We start from the raw sequence: 21,708 nt of genomic DNA, 5'->3' as shown, positions 1-21,708 counted from the left end.
TTACAATCAAGTGTTGTAATATTACATTCCTTCTAAACAAATCAAATAAGGTGATAAACATTCTCAAAGTAATATTGCATTCCTATAATATTATTTTCAAAGGTAATCTTACATTCCGTGAACCAAGTGCCCTCTTAAATTCATGGGTTTCAACACTGTGTATGCATGGGTTTAAGCGTTTATTGTCAAATGATCGTCTTTGAACAAGTACTACCTTATATTTATCTCAATTTATTAAAAAATAAATATTTTTTTGAAAAAGATGGATGATTGTTATCCTTAGAGGTCTGATTACTACCTTGTAATCATCCAATATTAATAAAAAAATAAAATTTTAAAAATTTTAGAAAATATATAGTTAAGTTTAATAAATTATAGTTTAAGGTCTAATCTCACAATTTTAGCATAGTTGAAATATTAATGATAAAAGTTCACCAATAATTGAAAGGACGAAGGCGTTATAAGCCAACACGCCTTATATATTTTAATTTTCTGTCAAATTATGTCATTAGTCATGTTCTTGACCTAAATTGTAAATTTATTTTTTTATAACTCTAATTTATTAAATTTAGTTATGTCATTTTAAAATTTTAATATGATTGAAATAATATTAGGATAGTATGGTTAAAGTATAACAATTTAAAATAATTAATTTAAAGAACAAAAAATGAATATGGAACTCACCCACAATATTAACAATACAACTCAATTTAACAGATTCAACTATTACTGTTTGGTTATGACTAAAATTAGTAATATTATTTAGGTAAAAGGGTAATTTTTGTCTTTGTACTAGACTCAATTTATCATTTCTACTATTATTGTATTTTCGCATCTATTTAGCATTCGAAGTTGTTCAATTGCATCATTCTATATCCTACTCTTTACTTAAAACCCCAAATTGAGGGTTTTAAGTTATAGATTAAGGTCTAGGGTTTAGGATTTAGAGGTTACAAAGTTATGGTTTAGTGTTTAAGATTATCAATTTAGAGTTTTAAATTAAGGATAGAGTATGAAATGATGCAATTAAACAATTTTGAGAGTTTAATAATAAATTGGGTCTAATAATGAGACAACAATGACCCTTTAAGTCTATTATTTATTTACAGTTTAGATTAAGAATAAAAATTTTAAATTTTGATAATTACTATAACTAAAATTAATCAGGTTACAATAAATGGTCTAAATGCAAAAAAAAAACATAAGGACTAATGACAGAAGTTTACCAAATATTAAACGTAGCAAAAAAAAATCAGTATTGAAAAAGCTTGAGTTTGTTGACGATATCACCTCCTAATTTTTTGGCAAGATACGCCGTTGGTCGACAATATCTTCCACGTGTTTATTTTTGAAAAGTGATATTTTAGAAGAAACTGGCCCCGATTTCAGCCGGATGCTTAAGCTTGTTCTTCGTGAAGTCATGAGCAAAAGAAGCCTGAATGCTTGCTACGAGGTTCGTTAACGTGAAATTCGACAAATGGTGAAGGACATTCACCAGAAAACTAGTTTACCGGTTAATCTCGGTGAACAAACATCTCTAACCACTGTAAGAGTGATGATAAGCACGCTATGGGGTGGTTCCTCGGAACGAAGCGGTGATTTGATCGAGATAAGAAAGCGATTAGATGAATTTGTAAGACTAATTGGAGCACTAAACGTTTCTGATATTTTACCTGTTTTTGCCCCGTTTGACTTACAGGGAATCGTATCCAAACCGAAGGAACATCTGTCTTGGTTTTATGGGATTTTTGAATCAGTAATAATGAAGCGAATAAATGAAAAGAAAATTACTGATAAATTTAGCAAAGATTTTCTGCAGCAGATGTTGAAACTGAACCAGCGAGGAGATGATAAAACTTCCTTATCCATCAAGGGAGTAAAGGCTTTGCTTTTGGTAATTAACGTCCTTTAGGGTTTGAGTTTTATTATAGTAAAATTGTTTACCTTAAATGGTTTTGAAACTTTTAACTTTGTTAATCTCTTATCTTTGAATTTGCGAATAGGATATGATGATCGGTGGTACGGATACAATTCCTACAACGATAGAGTGGGCAATGACGGAACTACTACGACATCCAGATAAAATGACAAAACTGGTCGAAGAATTAGATACGGTGGTCGGAAACGAAAATACGGTGGAAGGGTCTCATCTTCCTCGATTGGTGTATTTGGATGCTGTTGTAAAGGAGACACTTCGTCTTCACCCGATTGCTCCCTTGCTTTTACCTCACGTGCCCTATGAAACCTCCATTGTTGCGGGATACACCGTTCCAAAACATTCCAGGGTTTTCATCAATGCATGGGCCATGCAGAGGGACCCCAGGCTTTGGGACGATCCTCTTGGGTTTCAACCCGAGAGATTCTTGAAATCCAATACTGGTTACCCCAGGAATAATTTCGAGTATTTGCCATTTGGGTCAGGGAAGAGAATTTGTGTTGGGGTTGCATTGGCTGAAAAAATGGTGCTGCTCCTCTTGGCTGTGTTGGTGCATGCTTTAGAATGGAAATTGCCGGATGGGAGGAAGCCTGATATACATGAGAGATTTGGAGTTGTTTTGAAGAAAATGGAACCACTTGTTGCCATACCCTTTGCTCGACTTTCTAATCCCCACCAATACCAATAAACATTTATTTGGTTTTGTCATAAATTTAAATAATGATATTGATTGTACAAATCACGCTACTTTAGTAGTTAAAAGGTGATTATTATATTTAGAGTTCTCAGGTTTAAAAATTAGAGACTTCAAGGATATTTAAGCTTACATTGTCAAACGATTAAGAATCTTTAAAACAAATATTATCTTGTAATCATCCTAGGTAAATAAATAATAATGATATATATATCAATATGTGATAATTTAATTCTAATGAAATAAATATATATTAAAAAAATTTAATTATATGTATTCATTGAAATCCCTGTCAGATGGTTAAAAAAATTCAAGCCTCGCCCACCATTTGTGGTGATGGTTTGATTGAAAGCTTATGTATATTTCAATACTTTGAGGTATTCCATGTTGACATTTGACATACCTTTTTTCAAAGGAAAAAATTAATCCCTAATTAAATTTTGATTTATATGGCTAATTTCTTGAGGGAAAAATCTTTGGATACGATCTATTATTTTTTAGAAATTTCAAAGTATAATTAGAGAGATGACTATCTAGCTCAGTTGGTAGAGCACAAGGTTCTTAACCTTGAGGTCGTGGGATCGAGTCCCACGGAGGGCATTTCATAATTCGAATGTCTTCTACGGAAGTTGCTTCCAACCTGGTGTTGGGGCAGCCTACTATCTTACCTCCCCCTTACCCCATTAGGAACAAGGGACATCCATTTTTCAAAGTATAATTAGAAGTACATACAATACGCATTCGAAGAATTACTATTAATATTAAACACAATAAAATATGATTGGATTATTAGATTATAACAATGATCATATTTAAATGCGGGTTTCTTATGTTTGTTAGGCCATTAGACACTTACAATTTAAATAAATTTAGACATACATAAAAAATCACAATGATATATTTAAAATTAAAATTTGAACTTGAAATGTCAACATCGACAAATCGTAAAAGTTCAACCATACCGACAAATATTTTACAAAGTCTGATAATTATAATTTTTTTAATAGTTTGAGATGATTATAAATTAGTATTTGTTAATGATAACGCACGCCCATTATGAAAATATAGTTGTTCAAATTCAAAACCTCAATGAAAAATAACACTTTTTTTAACTGCTAAAATTATTAAATGAATTGAAGTGTAATAATTATAATTAATAATATAGATGAATTAATAGAAATATTCTAGAAGTTTGAAATTTGATGCACAATAGTTAAAATTGACTTTGAGTTCTCATAGTTGGTTACGTGAGTTACGGGGTATAGATTGTGTGGATGTTATTTATCAGTTGAATTAAAATCTATATAATACCTATTTGCACAGTTTTTTTTTAACTTCTTTCATATTAATAAAATTATTATAAAATTATCTATATTTTTACACTTTAAGGGTGTATGAACGTTTAATCTTAAATAAATAAATAAAATTAGAAATTGACAGGGAGAATGCATGCGGCTACAAACCACTTGATTGGTCTAAGGAAGAAAGGTCAACAGATAAGGTGGTGTAAGAAATTAACAAATGCCAACTACATTGGGAAATTTTGTCATTGTTGCAACTATATAAAACCGGTCGGAAACGCTGTTGGAAAGAACTACATATATCAATTTCTTCTACCTTCGATCTTCGAAAACTGAAACCCTAAAGATGCTCAACTTATACGAAAAGCTCACAGTTCTTGCCTGTGAAGGTTGCTCATGGAGCTGTCACGCCCACACCACAGCGGCGGTGCTAGCAGTATTCTGCTTTGCATGGTGGTGGGCTAAGAAATTCACCAGAATAATCCCTCCGCTGCCACCTGGTCCTCCATGCTTGCCGATATTAGGAAACCTTCCTTTCATCAAACCTGAATTACATCGTTACTTAGCCGAGTTGTCTGAAATCCATGGTCCCATCGTCAAACTTCAGCTGGGGACAAAGACTTGTATTGTCATAAATTCACCTTCAATTGCCAAAGAGGTCCTCAAAGACCACGATGCTATCTTCGCCAACCGTGATACTCCTGCTGCCGCCGTATCCGGCACGCTTGGTGGCGTTGACATCGTGTGGAGACCCATTGGCCCCGATTTCAACCGGCTACGTAAGCTTTTTCTTCGTGAGGTCATGAGCAAAAGCGGACTCGATGCTTTCTATGAGCTGCGTCGATGTGAGATTCGACAAATGGTGAAGGATCTTCATGGGAAAATTGGATCATCGGTTAATTTAGATGAACATGTAGCGCTAACCTCAATGAAAGTGATGATAAACATGCTATGGGGAGGTTCATCGGAACGAAACAGTGATTTGATTGAGTTAAGGGAGCGATTAGATGAATTTGTGAGATTAATCGGAACACCAAACGTTTCTGATTTTTTTCCTGTTCTTGCCCCATTTGATTTACAAAGAATTGAATCAAAATAGAAGAATATTGTATTGTGGTTTTATGGGATATTTGAATCAGTGATAATGAACCGATTAAAGACTGCAAATGATGGAAAGGATTTTCTGCAGCAGCTGTTGGAGCTGAACCAAAAAGGAGATGATAAAATCTGTCTATCCAACCACGAAGTAAAGGCTTTGCTTTTGGTAATTAACGTCAACAATTTCTTTTTATTATAATTTTTCTCTTTTTTTAATATTAAGTTTTAACCTCCATATCAAAATTTTTGGACAGGACATGTTGATCGCTGGTACAGATACAGTACCCACTACCGTAGAGTGGGCAATGACGGAACTACTACGACATCCAGATAAAATGACAAAACTCGTCCAAGAATTAGATACGGTGATCGGAGACCAAAACATATTGGAAGAGTGTCATCTTCCTGGACTGATCTATTTGAATGCTGTTGTAAAGGAGACACTTCGGCTTCATCCGGCTGCTCCGTTCCTTTTGCCTCACATGCCTAGCGAGACCACAATTATGGCTGGATATACAATCCCTAAAGATTCCAGGGTTTTAATTAATGCATTGGCCATGCAAAGGGACCCTGAGTTTTGGGATGATCCTCTAGGGTTCCAACCGGAGAGATTCTTAAAAGCCGAGGAGGTTAGTTATCATGGGAATAATATGCAGTATATCCCATTTGGGTCGGGGAGGAGAATCTGTGCTGGAATTGCATTGGCAGAGAAAATGGTGGGGCTCCTCTTGGGTGCGTTGGTGCATTCATTTGAATGGAAATTGCCGGAGGGGAGGAGGCCTGATATACAAGAGAAATTTGGAATTCTTTTGAAGAAAAGGGAATCACTTGTGGCCCTACCCTTTGCTCGACTCTCTAATTCCCACCAATACTATTAGATGCTTAACCAGTAAGTACTGAATTATCTCTGCTTGCTGGAATAACTTACGCTCAATCCTAGAGTCTGTTATGGATTTTAACTTTCCTTTTGGTTAAGAGGTCCATCATGCTTAGTGTTTCAAAAACCAAAACTCAACTTTATGGTGAATAAATAAGCTATTTTCTTTAGAAATATTACAACTTGTTGGTCAATATATTACTACAATACAGACAATAATATTGATTTGCCTCAATCAGTAATCAAGATGGATCGAGGGTGGGTGAGGACAGTTATACCCTTGAAACTTTTTATATTTTATATTTTTTTTAATTTGTTTTCACCTATAAAATTTTATAAATTTGTCACCTAAGATAAAATCATAAATTCATCCTCTAAAATAAAATCATGTGTATGCCGCAATCAATAATTGTAAAATAAACTTCATCTCCTAAAATTAATACAAAGTTAAGTAATACATCTCCATCAGTAATATTTCTTTTCAAAATAAAAGAGCTGAGGACATAGAAAAGAAAATTTAGAGAGTACATATAACTTCTACAGTGGTTTAAACAATAAGCTAAGGCTACCTTTTAAAGTAAAAAAAATGTCAAAAGCATCCAAAAAGAAGAAGGGAACGGTCGGAATCACTATATCATCTTCTCAATAATTTTAACCAGTTTAAAATTCAAAGATAAAATCTAAAAATCGTCTACCATATGGTGTAGAAAATAATTTATTACTTAAACACATGAGCAACATTAAAAAAACATACACAATCCATGTCAAAGACACTTGCAGGCATAAATCAAACGTAAACCGAACAAATGATAGACGATTTCTGTTAATAGGCTTTTAACTACATATGCTTTCTTCGCTGGTACCTACAGAAATCCATTTAATAAACGTGGACCTTTCCTCAATTTTTCCATCCTTGATTGTTTAACAAATGAAATGTTCATTATGTTGGGCCAAATTTAGGTTAAAAGACTGAAAAGTCAACTCTGCTTTGATTTTGATGGAGGTCGACATGGGGTATGTGGACGTTATTTAACCAGAAAATTAAAAAAAAAATCAATCTCTTGGAATTCCTCACTTATGTCAAAAAGGTATTGAATCGAAGGATAAATAATTTAATAGAAAGCTACTCATTTCATGATACTTTAATATCATTCATAAACAGATTGCAATCAGAATCTTAAGAAACAAAATCGAAAACAAAATCTGCAACTGTAACATCCGATGAAAGGCTTCGAATCAAATAAAAACTAGTAAGGTTCCAAAAAAGCAAAGGAGAACATTTAAGAATCTGCAATTGTGACCTCCACCTCAACACCAGGTTCAATGGTGATAGAAGTAATCTGCTTCACCACATCCGGGGAGCTGAAAAGGTCAATAACTCGCTTGTGAACACGAAGCTCAAAACGATCCCATGTATTTGTTCCTATAAAGAACACAAATAGTTACATCAATTGTCCATACAAGTTACTCATGTTACATGAAAATCTTAGCACACCCTGCATGTCAAACCCCAACCATAACCTATACAGACTATCATATTCATGGGTAAACCGGTGGGCATCCAACTTAAAGAAAAAAATTTCCATATACACTCAATTTATGTAGGGGGAAAACAAGAAAATATCAACGAGTAGCTCAAACATTGAAAACTTCTGCTACCAAAACAAGTTCCCTGTGTTTAAACATGAATAAAGGAAGAAAAGGCAGTCTTTAGTGATTGTTCCAATATAAAATAATAAAAGGGTATGGCTGTACAATTCAAAATTAGGGTAAAGGGCAGAGAGATCATATACATATACCCCTTTTATGTTTCAAAATTTGCTTTCAAGATATGAAACAAAGGAATCAATTAGCACCAGCAACAAAATATCATCAGGACGTAAGATGCAACGCAAGTAAATACCTTCACCACAGGGAGACTTCCTTGTAGTAATGTGAAGAACCTTGGTCGGCATTCTTACCGGTCCCTTAACCCTCAATCTCTTATCCTTGGCACCACGAACCAAGTCAGCACAAACTATCAGTCGAACAGAAATAGATTAGAATTGAACCAATGCTATGGGCATCTCAATTGAATTCAATCAACCAAAAAAACACCATCTTTATTGAGAAACTTCCTATACAAAATCGAAGAAATAACAAAATTCTAGGGTCAGAAATCACAATAAATGAAATATAATCTGTACCGTGTACAAAATATTGCACCTTTCTCGAGGTTTTTCACATTCTTAGAGGAGAGAGTGATCCTAATCTTGTGAATCTGCTCCTGAGGCTCCTCCAATCCAGGTTTGGTCGGCTTCATTGCAGCATAAGCCATGATTCTTTACCTTTTTCTTCTATTCAGAATAATTACATTCCAATTAAATGAAAATAGATCCCATCCACATGTAAATCACAAAATCATTGAAATAAGTTGCAATATGAGTTTCAATAACTAAGTTAAAAACTGAGAGAGAGCGTATCAAAACTTCCCCCGTATTCCGTACATAGCTCAAAACCCGTAATTACTTTTGAAAGGTAATAAATGAACTCAAATGCAACAGACTGATTATCATTTTCCGATGATAAATAAAAATCAAACATCTCCAGCCAGTGAATAAAGATCCAAGGCCCTACTATAACGGAAGCTATTCACACATTAAAAATACAAAGAAAATGGGGGAGAAGTAGGTGAGAAACCTGAAGACGTGAGAGAGAGTGCCGCTGCTGCCTCTTTACTCAAAGAACGATAGAGAAAACTGGAAGAAATCTTTGTAGACGATATATATGTGAGGCGACGAGCTTAGAGTTAGGGTTTCATGTCGAACTTAACTGGATTTGCTGGTTGGATTAACTGGGCTCCATGGATAAGCCCACTAAAACATGCTGGTTTAACTCGCGTGTTTCTTTCCTTTTGTTTATTATATATATTTTATAACCATCAATATTCGATTTATTAATTGACTAATCTTAATTGCTATAATCCTCTTAACCTAATTTCATTCATCCATAAATACCAAGATTTGAATAATTGACCTTACTTAAAGGATTTAGTACCTTATCACACTAGATCAACTAGTTGTTGGTTCCTTTTACTTAGTATATGAATTGTTTTTCTAACATGTCAAATTTATATTTTTCATATAATAAGTAAATACGTATTTATAACTTGATTTATGTGTTTTAGAATTTATCAAATTTAAATTAAATACGGATGGTAATGGATTGGGTTGGATCGGATTTTTAGTCAACTAGCTTCAACCCGAAAAATATATACACTCCACCCGAACTTGATCCGAAAAACATATACCCTCCAATCGACTTAATCCGACCCAAAAATATATATCCTCCACCAGATCCGACCCAAATTTTTAGAGTATAAACCTAATCCAATCTGACCCGATATGAAATAAGGATTTAATTAGAAAAACAACAGAGAGAATATTATAGTAATTATCCATAATTTTTTTGAAAAAATTACACTAATACCCTCAAGTTGGGTCGGAATTTTTTAACACTCCACCCAAACTCAACTAAACTCAACCCGAATTATTTTTTAAAAAAACAGCCCAATTAGATCGGGTCAAAATCCGTTGATTTCGAATTAAATTATCATCCTTAAATTTAATATTTAATATTGATATTTTAATAATTCAATTACTAATGTGATCATTATATAGAAAAAAATCATCAATTCAACCTGCTTCTTGCTTTATATATATGCCAAATTAAAATTGAAAGTTCAATAGGCTACTTGGGCAAATCTCTACCAATATGCCAAATCAAAATTAATAGTCTTCCAAGGTGATAACTCTGAAATATTTCAATAGGGGATTTTGGATATTTCTTCAGCCAAAAATACAAGTGCCCAAGTAAACTAAAGAATGCGAACCCCTAATGTACAAATTACAACAATTGACTTACAAGGCACATTTCAATGAAAGCTTGTTAATGGTTTACAGTTGCAGCCTTACCAGTAAAAAACATCTATTCTCCTCATTTTATTATTTTTCCTCCCACATTCCGATTGATGTACTTTCTCCGGTCACTTACAAGTAAGCCAGCTTCCGTTGTCTGACAGTTCCAGTTCTTCCAAACAACTTGAGACATCAGGAACTATCCCTCCATTACGATACCTTATGATCCCATCACCCGCCAGATCAGTCAACAAATCAGCTGGTTCTTTGGCTCCTCCATGCTGCAAAAGTTTTGTTCTAAGTAATGTTCCAGTTGTTGGTGACAGAGGATCCTCTTGGCATAGCTTCTTCCATATGGTAGCCGCGAAACACTTGGCATACAAGTAGCTATAGTAACCTACCAAATTTCAGACATTTTTAACCACAAATATCACAGAAGATGAAAAATGCAAAATATGCAACTCCATTACACATCCATGCGAAGTGCAAACACACGGATTACGGTGCTCTAGTGCCTTAATTTGAGACCTATCAAGTTGCCGTATTCAGCACCCTGAGCTTGAGTCAGGATATGCCACTTGAGCTCATATTTTATTAAGAAAGAACAGAACAATATACTTTAAAGTTTAAACTTTTAACTGATTTATGATTATAAACTTTACCGGCCCCATAGGTGAGGAAGTGACTGAATCGTAGATGCATGTGTGTCCCCTCCACGTGCTTCTCATTGCTGTGTTGTCTTTTCAAATCTGCAACAATTGAACTGGTGTCTCTTGGCCCAGATACATGTTCTCCGAAAAGTGTTTGGTCAACCAAAGCATAAAATATCTATAAATGCCAAATGAAAGACAGAAAGCTTGGTCAATTCATAATCATTTCCGTGCATTAAATGTGCTTTAAAACATTACATACTGATTCATTCAGAGAATTAGATAAACCTGGCGTTGCAATTCAGTTGCTGCAAACATGTTTCTTGCACCATTTAGTGATTTTACCAGTTTCTCAGGTATCACTTCTCCAGTTGAGTAATGCTTGGCAAATTTCCTCAGGACCCGGTAATCCCGAGCGTAGTACCTAAAAGCATTATCAAATCGGTAAGTTGGTGATAAGGCACTGGACACGTTAAAATATTAAAATTCATAATACACGTGCATGCACAGTCTCTCTCCCTCTTTAGAATATCAGTTTAAATGAGCACATCAAGTTTAAAACAGACCATATATAAGAATCAACTATAGACCACAAATAGATGCATCTCCCCCATAGTGGGAAAACAACTCATACATTTACCAAAAATGAGGTTCGAAGCATTTCTGCTTTCCCCTCTGGGGGGTTGGCTGATTATTCGACATATTCTAAGGGCCAAAAACATTGAGACTGACTCTCTTGCTAAAAGAGGGATAGGTTGACTTCTCTGCAGGGTAGTTGGTAGCCTTAACCCAGTCTATTTTTGACGCAGGTGAAGTTGAGTGTGGGTAGGGGTTTAAGATGGTTTCACTGACATCTCCATGGGATGTGTATTTTGGTTGTAATAGTTTAAGCTATATCTGGGTTTCTAGTTTACCAAGTTGTACGAACAGCATTAGTTGAGTTTAGTTAATAATAATAGCTCTTGGGTACAGTATTTTCCCCCTTCCGCTTTTCGATATTGAACCTTGGTTTAATGTCGATTACGAAGGGTTTTTTTAATGAGGCCCCTCTACTTTCAAAAAAAAATTCTTAGTTTTCTCGGCTATGAAGAAATGTGTAAGTAAATTACAGCAGAAACTGCAGCATTCCACTTACTCAAATAGGTTCGAAGGTGTCTCAGCAAAGTCAAGAGCCACCCTTGTGCCTGAAAAATGTTGGTAATCCTACATGAATTGCCAAAATGATTATGATGAAAACAATAGGCTTAAACTGAACTTGCTTAATGGTAAAGTCTCAACAAACTACCGTTCTTGAGAGCAATGCATGAAGAGCATGTCCAAACTCATGAAATAGAGTTTCTAGTTCTCCGTGATTAAGCCGCACAATCGAGGAATCACGAGACCTTGAAAAATTGAAAACAAGGGCCATAACCTGCATAAATACCAATTTAAGTAAACTTTCAAATGAAATTAATATACAAACAACAAAAGAATTTTCAGGATAAATGAACAAGGAAAGCAAACGAATTTTATTTAAAGTATATCATAAACAAGAAAAATTGTTCAAATGAAAATCATAACATAGTGCTAGAAAGCAAGAAAAGAATATGCAGACAAAGCTAACCATCGTTTAAGTACATACAGGGAGTTGATATTCAGTGTCAGAAATTTTTCGTCCCCCTTTAATTGCAAAAGTAGCACAACCTGGATATTTGCCTTTCCTTGCAAACAGATCAAGGTAGAGATACCCTAAGTCACCCTGAAACAAATGCATAATGCCTAGTTATAATGTTGCAATATAAATGAAAATCAAGAAAAATCAGCAGAAATTTCCAACATGCATAAACTTAGTAACAGAAGCATCCATGTTTCTTATATTCAGTCTTATATTCAAATCTCTCCATAAAACAAATGCAAGTCTATTGCAGCATCAGAAATTAACCGGAATGCAACTATTGTACGAAAGAATTCAACACAAACATCAATATAGTGAAACAACAGCTAGGACTTAAGGCAATCATGAAAGTTAGAAACTTAAATTTTAGGCAAGAAAAACTTTGAGGGGAAAAAAGAATTAACCATCTTAAAGGGATTATCCTCTAATTATGAAGGAAATAAATTCCGAGCTCTAAACATATGCTTTCTGTCTTCTTAGTATTCTTCACAATATGAAGTTTTTATTTTTTACAACCTACTCTACACCTTTCCCTCATCTATTCACATACCTCTTCAGGATGATGAATACACATTTTAAGCACATCAGGATGCCATGATTCACCAGGGGCCATGGGAACACTATCAAATTTTGCACCAAAGAGTGACTTTACCAGAAGTTTCAAGCCCTCAATACACTGTGGCAGAGAAAAATATGATGCCACGACCTGCCACAATATTGGTATAAAATGATATTAAGAGAACCTAGATTATAGAAAAGAAAAAACTGGAACTTTAAGACGTTAAAAGATATGAGTGAAATGGAACTTTGATCATTATAAATTGTAAGCAAAACAGATTAAAGGTTATAACCTACAGAGGAGTCCAAATCGTAGACAGAAGAGTTCAACATTGTTTGGTAGTATGCCTCATCCCATGGTTCCAGATCTACACATCTTTGGCCACATATATCTCTCTTCAAATTTCTAATTGTCTTAAACTCCTGTAGGGAAAATAACAAATCAGTAGAATAATATAAGGACAATAGCATCTACAACCACCAATGAATCAACACCTCCTCACAAATTCTAATAAGAACCCCATTATACCTCATCAGCTTTTGTTTTGACCATGTTGCTCATCTCAAGCAAAAAGGACACTACCACCTCTGGTGACGAAGCCATGTTTAGTTGCATTACAAATTCAGCATATGATTTACGACCCATTATCTGTATCATTCAATAGAAGCAAATTAATAGCTCGCAAGTTATAAAAATTTATTTAAAAAACTATATTCTGAACTCTGAAAATAATCAATAATTTTACCCATACCACAATCATTTCAAGATATTCAAAGGAAGTTAGGATATAGCAGGTTATTATTTCTCGACATATAGCAACAACCATTTAAAACAAAATCGATATAAATGTCCTCCTCATCAAGCACGAAATTGTCCTAAAATTAATTACATTTGCGTTGCTAAAAGACTGGCAAAATTCCAGGAAATACTAAGTAATTTCTTGACAAAAAAATATTGGAACATCAAAAACAGTTTTGAGTAACTAAAATGAAGCCAGAAAATGAAGGATGCATTGCTGCTACAATAAGAAATATAATCCTGAAGCATTAACATTAACCTGAACCTAGAAGTATATCTTGATCTTGCTGCTTAGTTATATCACCTTCCCACATGGTTATCAATATTATCTTCCTAAAACTAGCCTCAAAATTCCTCTTGAACTCTTCAACCAACATAGAAATGAAATAAGTTTTAAATGCATTGTCAGGGACTTCCTCATTTTTTAAAGTTTAGAAAGCTTATAGTACTAATCCACGTTTGGAAAATATTCACATATGCATAAAGTGATTATTGTATCAAATCTCCACACCATATAAAATCCAATTTCATTATTGTTTTTTTTCCAAATTCGTACACGACTAAATTACCTGAGCAAGCTCTTGTCTGGAATCTATAAGTTCATCAAGAACTTTATGGTTTGCGTGCGGGACAGAATTCCCTTTTAAATATGCCATTTTCCTAACCTGAGAAAGTAAACGAAGTGGAAGATTTGGTTAGTTCTACAAAATTAAAATTTGCCAATAATAACTAATAAAACTTACCAGAGAGAATCTATAAAAAATCAATAACAGAAAGATGTTATTTGCCCAAATATAGCAGCCGGTACACAGATTTTGCTAGCTAAGCAAGTTTCAGAGTCGCTAAAAGGCAGAAAAGAGTTGCTGATTTCTTGAATCCAAAAGATGAAAGCTACCTGTTCATCTGTTGTCCACTGTAGAACAGAGGATAGAGTACGTGGCTCTGTTATGATCCGGAAACCCTTTTCTTGTTTATCATCAAAAGAGCCTAAGGACTCCTTTGACACTCCAGATGTCAGACGATAGATAGGCTTAAGGTGATGTTGTATTTGTCTTGGGATGCATGAGGCTGGAAAGACATCCACATGACCTGGGTCATTCATAATATTTTCACCATACCTGGGAGGATGTAGTAGCATACAAAATATAATCAAAACCTTGAAGCCACCTGCTTAAGCAATATATGATAATGCTACTGAAACATAGACAGGGACCAAAAAAAGTATGCTTACTCCCTGCATAGCTCGAGAGAATTCAGATTTAGCTGATTAACCCGGTCTAATTTTCCTGCAATAGGAAGTGAATGTTTACATGTTAGTTCCTAATCACGAAAAAAAGAATTTTTTCCTACATAATTCTCAGTATGAAAAGGATATTTACCAGAAGGAAGATGAATGCCACCCTTCTCAAAGTCAATTCGTAAGTGGTGTGCAGCTCTATGAGCTTCCGCAGTAAGCAAATTACCATCCTGCTCTGCCTTTTTCACCGCATTATAAAGAGTATGATTTGTATTGAGAAACTGTAATAATAATAAAACACAACAAAGCTTTTATCATCCAATAGAACATAAATCACCAATGCTTATGGAATGTTTAGAAAAATAATGCAAAACAAGCCAGTTTGACCGGCCTACAATACACCAAAATTAGTTTTGAAATGTAGTTTCCCCCGAAATAAATTATTAATCCCGAAGCATCATGAAAAGATATATTATCATTGCTTTAGCAAAAGACCGTAAGCACAAGGGAAAAAGTACTTCTATTGTTAACATCATCGGTCACCTCACATGTAGATATTCATTAATTCTCATCGATGCTTTGTTAGCCTCCTCTACAAATCCTCTGAAACGACAAAAGTAATAACTATATGAATAAAATAAAATTCTAAATCAACATACGATAGCTATACTCATTCAAGATTAACAATAAATAACCTGGCTGGATGAGTTTGTCTACAGAGTTCTGCCGAATCAACAACAGAGCAGACCTACAAAAATGAACTATTAACGAAGACATTTCTTAAAAATTATATTAACAAAGAAATATATATGAATATAGAAATGAACCTACAGTGTCCGAAATCTCATCCATGGCTCGGATTATTTCAACCGAAGATGGCATGCCAGATATATAATCAACCAGCTCAACAGACCTAACAACCGGAAAAGAATAGGAGTAGAAATTAAAAGTGAGTCTAAAATCCATCCATAAGTATATATTCAAATTGTTCACTGATTGTATTAATCGCACTGAAGTTTTTGAATCTCAAAGCTGCCAAATAAGTGAGAAACTTTGAATAAAAAAGATATTGAGGTTATTCGTGAAGTAATTTGGAGCGACCTATTACCTCTCAATGGCGTCATCGGCGAAGCGTTGGAAACCTTCAGGGGACTTCAAGTGATCAAAACCGTAAAGACCAGTGGGGGACGCGTTTTGTCTGTCAACGGCGTGGGTTCGAAAATGGCGGTGATTACGGAATGGTTCAAGCAGACGTTTCATATGGATATTAGTACCGCGCTTCCTGATAAAGTTCCACATTTCTGTGCTCGTACTAGCGGCTCTGCCCTCCAGTCGTTTGTGCTTTTGTCAAAGAACTAGAACAAGCGCTTGAGTGCTGGAAATGGACCGGGGCGGCGTTTGCATCCGTTCCTGCAGGTGCTTTCACAAAAGAAAAAGGAAAATGTGCTTGGGCTTTGAAGTTAAGACAAATCTCAACAATGTACTAACGATGTCCAAGCCCGGTTCAAATTGTGGTTTAATATTTTTCTTAGTTAAATGTATTAGGTTACATTTCTTATTATTTTAAACTTTAACTATTAATATCTATTAAAAATATTTTATAAATATGTCATATATGACTTAATTTTTAATTACTTTTTATTTTTTAAAAATTCATTTTTTAAAATTTTTCAAAAAAAAAAAACTAAAACTCCTTCCATCATAGTCAATTCACTGTTGAAACCATCACCATCCATCTCTTTTCTAATTCTCATCTTTAGTCACACTTTGTGGTCGAATTGAAATATTGTTGATACTAAATTGGAAAAAAAACTGTTACATATCTAACTGTTTGAAAATATATTTCATAATTATGTATAATAAATATTAAAAAGAGAAAATAACCTCAGTGACCAAAAATGTCTTATAATATACGATTTTAACTAATTTTTTTTGGATTTGCCAAAATGACCAACAAAATCGCAATGCGAAATAAAAATCGCAACGCGATCTCCAGAATCGCAAATCAGTTCCCAGAATCGCAACGCGATTATGAAGAATCGCAATGCGATAGTACAAATTAGCATTGCGATTTTCCAGAATCGCAACGCGAATATGAAAATCGCAACGCGAACATATAAATCGCAACGCGATTCTGACTATCGCAACGAGTATTCGTAAAATCGCAACGCGTATTCGTAAATCGCAACGAAAATACGTAAAATCGCAATGCGTATCCGTAAATCGCAATGCGAATACGTAAATCGCGTTGCGATTACGTAAATCGCAACGAGATTCTGACTATCGCAATACTGAATTTCAAATTCGCAACTCGATTTCTGAATTCGCAACAGGTTTTAATTTCGCAACACAAATGTTTTGGGTATATAACTACGCAGCAGCAGCAACTCATAACCTAAATCCCTAAATTGCAACTCATTACATCTCCATCTATCACTCTCTCCGGCGACATCCGTTCCTATATCTAACGACATCCTTCCCCATCCGGCAACAGGTTTTAGTTTCGCAGCTCGTTTGTTTAGTAAATTAATTTACAATAATGAAATCATCTAATGTTTATCATGTTTTGATAGATTTGTGTTTTGGAGGGTCATGGGAGAATGTTCATGGTGTTTTACAATATATGCCTTTACCCATGAATCTTCAACTAAAACTGTCATTAAAAAAGTTAACTTATGAAACTCTAATATTACGTGTTGCAAATAAATTGAATTTAGAGCCCCTAAGTGGATTTAGGCTATCTTATCAGAGAAATGGTAAAGTTTATTTGTTAACCGACAATGAAGATGTTGAACGATTCATTGTTTACATTAGTGTTTCAAGTGATGATGTTACATTGTATGTTGTTAAACCTAGAAGTAGTGAAGTTGGGTCAGTAGCGGGTAGTAATCAACTAAGTTTTTCAACCCCAGTTTATGGTGCTCAAAATGTAATGGTTCCACCACAATTTCATCACCAAGCAAATATTGTTTCACCACATTTCCAATACCAAACACAATCTCAAAATCCACAACCTTTCCCTAATCCAAATCCCAATCAACTTTCAGCACCAAAATCCGGTTTTCGTATTGACTAGTTAGACGATGATGAGCCAACAGAAAAAATTGTGAGTACTAGTCAGTATTCGAAATTTGATCTGGGTCAATACCCGGACTTTGATCTTGGTCAATACTCGGATTTTGATGATTTTTCAGAAGAATAAACAGACCCTGAGTGTAATGATTTTGATATTGGTCAATACCCGAATTTTGATAATGAAAAAACCGTTGCCGAGGAAGATGTTATTGATGATAATGAGGAGGAAGTTACGACTGTAAATGAACATGTTGAACATCCATTCTGTAATTCATATAACACTGAAGAAGAAAAAGAAGAAGAAGAAATCCCCAAAGAAAAGTCCCCGAAGAAAATACCACGGGAGTATAACTGGAATATGCCAGAATTACTTCAGATACCGGAAGAAGAGTTGGCAAAGATAGCAGTTGATTGTTATACAAAAATTATTCGTATCAAGAAAGATGATTGTTTTGATACAAAGGAAGACTTGAAGATAGCTTTGTATACGAAATGTGTGGAAGATGACTATCAACTAAAAGTTAACAAATCAAGCAAAGATCGTTTCGAAACAAGGTATATGATTGACAAAAACTGTATGTGGCGTATGATTGCAAAGAGGATAAAAGATTGCGAAATGTTTCAAGTTAAGACTTTTATTGATAAACATACATGTTCAAGAACCCAAGTTTTTCCTTACCATAGACAGGCAAACAAAAAGGTGTTGGGTGGTTTTCTGGCTGAGTTAATGTTTTTGAATGGTAGGGTATATCGGAGACATGAAATTATGACTGACATGAATGCTCGGTTCAAGATTAGTATCTCATATTCTCAAGCTTGGAGAGCCAAATGTTATGCCTTGGAATTGTTGAGGGGGTCGCCAGAAGCATCGTTTGCCCAACTGCCGGCTTATTGTCACAATTTAAAGTTGAAAAATCCTGGGTCGGTAACTCATATCAAAACAGATAGAGATGGACGCTTTGAGTTGCTGTTTATCGCCATTGGTGCTGCGGTTAGTAAATCAATATAATTTTGTTGACTCATTTTTTGTTAGTTACATGCATTTCACATTTAAATGATTATATTTCTTGTGTATATGATTTTTTAGATTCGTTCGTTTATTAATTGCATGCGCCCAGTTATTATAGTTGACAGAGCACATTTAAAAGGTCGATACCTTGGAGTAAACTTATTAGCAGTAGCCATGGATGCTAACAATGAGATACTACCAATAGCTTACGGGGTTGTCAAATCTGAAACCTCTGATTCATAGACATGGTTTATGGGGCATCTTAGGGATTGCATATGTCCTATTAGCAATCTGACAATCATATCTGATAGGGCAAACTCAATTGACAACGCTGTTAGAAGGTGTTTCCCATATGCTTTTCATGGACTTTGTGGTGTTCATTTGTATAGAAATCTAAAATCAAGGTCTGCTGGTATAAAAATCACAAATGGACATACTGGAAGGCTGTAAAAGGTTATCGGGAAGTGGATTTTAATAAGCATATAAACTGTTTAAGACGTGTTTTGCCTCAGTGTGCTCAAACACTAGAAGATGTCGGGTTTGAAAGATGGTCAAGAGTACATCAACTTGGAACAAGATATGGTTTCATGACGTCTAATAGTGCAGAATCAATCAACGCTCTAAGTCGTCATTCTCGGAAATTACCCATTACTATGTTAATGGAGTTTTTTCGAGCCTCTATTCAACAGTGGTACTACAAGAAAAGAACCATGCATGTATTATTTCTTTAAATTCGTAACTTATCATATATTTTACTAAGTATTATTTATTTAAATTTACAGGAACATTGGAACATCGTGTTACACCATGGACAGAAAAAAAGATAACGAAACGTGTTGTGAAGTCAACGTCATGGAGAGTTGAACCATGTTCAAACACTTTGTTTGAAGTACTGGATAATAACTTAAATGGGCTTATCGATCTAAATGCAAAGACGTGTAGTTGTATGAAATGACAAACATCTGGTTATCCGTGTGGCCATGTTATAAAAGTTTCTCTTCATCTAAACCAAGATGATTGAAGCGCATACGCTATGGATTGTTGCACTACAGAAGTATATCGACAGACTTATGGCGAGATTGTCTACCCTATTCCACATCCTTCTGAGTGGGACATACCAGATGACTTACAAACAGTTTTGCCACCAGCCATGGACAGAAGGCTACCTGGCCAACCAAAAAGTCACGATCGTATACCGTCTAAGGGTGAAGAGAAGAAGAGATCGACATGTAGTCGGTGCAAGGAAAGTGGTCATACAAGGTTGACATGTGGATCACCAGTGCCATCACAATCATCTTTAAAATCCCAATCACAACCGGCTTCACCTTTTGGGACTGTTAACTTAGGTGATTTTTAAATGCAAACGTTGCATTATGTGGATTTTATGTGTGAACTTTTAACATTTTCAGTTAGACATGTATTAGTAACTTGAGTTTGAAAATTGCTATGATTTGTTCAGTTGTTATCACTTATTAGACATTCATTTGACTATCGCAACACGTAAATGACGTCTGTAATCATCTTAATGTCTATCGCAATGCGAAATGAAAATCGCAATGAGAGAATCACAATGCGAAATGAAAATCGCAACGTGAAAATCGCAACGCGAATATGAATATCGCAACGCATAAATGACTATCGCAATGCGAAATGAAAATCGCAACGAGAGAATCGCAAAGCAAAATGAAAATCGCAACGCGAATTTAGTTTCGCGTTGCGATTTTGTCGTTGAGATTTTCATTTCGCATTGCGATTCTCTCGTTGCGATTTTTATTTCGCATTGCGATAGTCATTTTTGTAACACCCCCAACCCATACCCGACCCGGATATGAGTCAGAGATACTACATTGACTTTAAAACACAACTCTTAATAAATAATAGTAAAATGTTTGTACTTGTATTAAGAAAATACAATAATATACATACTGTAATATAAGTTTACCAAAATATTCAGAGCATACACAACTTAACCCTTTAATTACATGCCAACTGCTATTACATCACAAAATGACCTACTGAGTAAGTTGCTTCTGATCTGATGGTTGCAGGATTAATACTGTCCAGCTGCTTCACCTGTCTCTTCTAATTTCCCGGATCCTACGTGTGAAACACTCACACGCTAAGTCATCGACTTAGTGAGGCAATAATAATAAGGCAATGTAATGTAATCAAAATGTCAGGATCATATGATATGAGATGCAAACATGTACTTAATCAATATAGTATACTTCATCAATATCCATACCTGTAAGCGTATGACTGTAACATTCATTATTCTGTATTAATTAAGTTTATTGGCCCATGATAGCATATTGAGAACCTAAGGTATTTGAGTAATTTGAGGTTGTGCACTATGCTGTCACCACAGCTCGTATAAATGCACCGAAGTGCCCGTAGAATTGCACCGAAGTGCCCGTAGAATTATGTCCATAAGGACCACGTAGAATTCCTTAAGAATCATATACATATACTATGGATCAAGTATGTGTCTTTCAAGACTTCACACAGGTTCCAAAGGATATACATATGTCCTAAAGAACCGAGTATACCCTCTACCCTTGGCATGCCAACTATACCTATAGTTCTCATCTACATAACATGGGCTTATACATTTCCCGTAGTTCATATCGCGTAGACATAGTATTTCCATAACTTTAACACATAGGCATATCATTTACATACCTTTATCACATAGTGCATATAACTTTTTCTGCATATTCATGTCATGTAATACATTTAATACAAATTCATGTCATGTATCATAATATGGAATGTAATCATATGTCAAAATATGGAATCTAGACTTATCACAAGTCTAGAACTGAATATACTACTATATTCATGCTATGCATATGCACTCACCTATACTTCTTTGCCTTTTCCTCGATCGATCCTACTTGTAGATTGTTCCCGAACTCGAGTAG

The 21,708-nt window shown here is 34.8% G+C and overlaps 2 protein-coding genes and 2 pseudogenes across 2 annotated transcripts; 2 read left to right on the top strand and 2 right to left on the bottom strand.

Moving 5' to 3' along the window:
* Positions 1-1,211: 1,211 nt before the first annotated feature.
* On the top strand, positions 1,212-20,676 carry LOC120140516 (annotated as a pseudogene).
* LOC120140510 lies at positions 4,243-5,923 on the top strand (annotated as a pseudogene).
* Positions 7,111-8,674, bottom strand: LOC120140509 (40S ribosomal protein S20-2). The gene is made up of 4 exons (XM_039155486.1): positions 8,586-8,674; positions 8,112-8,242; positions 7,810-7,923; positions 7,111-7,329 (listed from the first exon to the last, which is right to left on the bottom strand). The coding sequence occupies exons 2-4, from the start codon at positions 8,221-8,223 to the stop codon at positions 7,187-7,189; spliced, it is 369 nt and encodes a 122-aa protein (XP_039011417.1). The 5' UTR covers positions 8,224-8,242; positions 8,586-8,674; the 3' UTR covers positions 7,111-7,186.
* On the bottom strand, positions 9,782-16,167 carry LOC120140505 (mitochondrial intermediate peptidase, mitochondrial-like). Its single transcript, XM_039155484.1, has 17 exons — positions 15,809-16,167; positions 15,532-15,613; positions 15,396-15,448; positions 15,249-15,303; positions 14,843-14,981; positions 14,695-14,749; positions 14,359-14,581; positions 14,033-14,128; positions 13,194-13,313; positions 12,962-13,087; positions 12,657-12,812; positions 12,074-12,190; positions 11,738-11,863; positions 11,588-11,655; positions 10,741-10,876; positions 10,465-10,630; positions 9,782-10,199 (listed from the first exon to the last, which is right to left on the bottom strand). Exons 1-17 carry the CDS (start codon positions 15,997-15,999, stop codon positions 9,931-9,933), a joined length of 2,178 nt encoding a protein of 725 aa, XP_039011415.1. The 5' UTR covers positions 16,000-16,167; the 3' UTR covers positions 9,782-9,930.
* Positions 20,677-21,708: the final 1,032 nt, after the last annotated feature.

Source organism: Hibiscus syriacus, unplaced genomic scaffold, assembly GCF_006381635.1.
Source record: "Hibiscus syriacus cultivar Baekdansim isolate YM2019G1 unplaced genomic scaffold, ASM638163v2 tig00110785_pilon, whole genome shotgun sequence".
In the NCBI taxonomy this organism is placed as follows: Eukaryota; Viridiplantae; Streptophyta; class Magnoliopsida; order Malvales; family Malvaceae; genus Hibiscus; species Hibiscus syriacus.
The sequence above is the reverse complement of the archived record's forward strand: the minus strand, read 5'-3'. Positions and strand labels throughout refer to the sequence as shown.

Excerpts from the sequence above, each read along its gene's own strand:
- LOC120140505 (XM_039155484.1), bottom strand. The coding sequence starts at position 15,999 with ATGTGGAACTTTATCAGGAAGCGCGGTACTAATATCCATATGAAACGT. Across the intron at positions 14,982-15,248 it reads GAATTAATGAATATCTACAT|TTTCTCAATACAAATCATAC; the intron begins GTGAGGTGACCG and ends TTATTATTACAG. Across the intron at positions 10,631-10,740 it reads CAACTGAATTGCAACGCCAG|ATATTTTATGCTTTGGTTGA; the intron begins GTTTATCTAATT and ends TGGCATTTATAG.
- LOC120140509 (XM_039155486.1), bottom strand. The coding sequence starts at position 8,223 with ATGGCTTATGCTGCAATGAAGCCGACCAAACCTGGATTGGAGGAGCCT. Across the intron at positions 7,924-8,111 it reads TGTGAAAAACCTCGAGAAAG|TTTGTGCTGACTTGGTTCGT; the intron begins GTGCAATATTTT and ends TTCGACTGATAG. Across the intron at positions 7,330-7,809 it reads GAAGTCTCCCTGTGGTGAAG|GAACAAATACATGGGATCGT; the intron begins GTATTTACTTGC and ends TGTTCTTTATAG.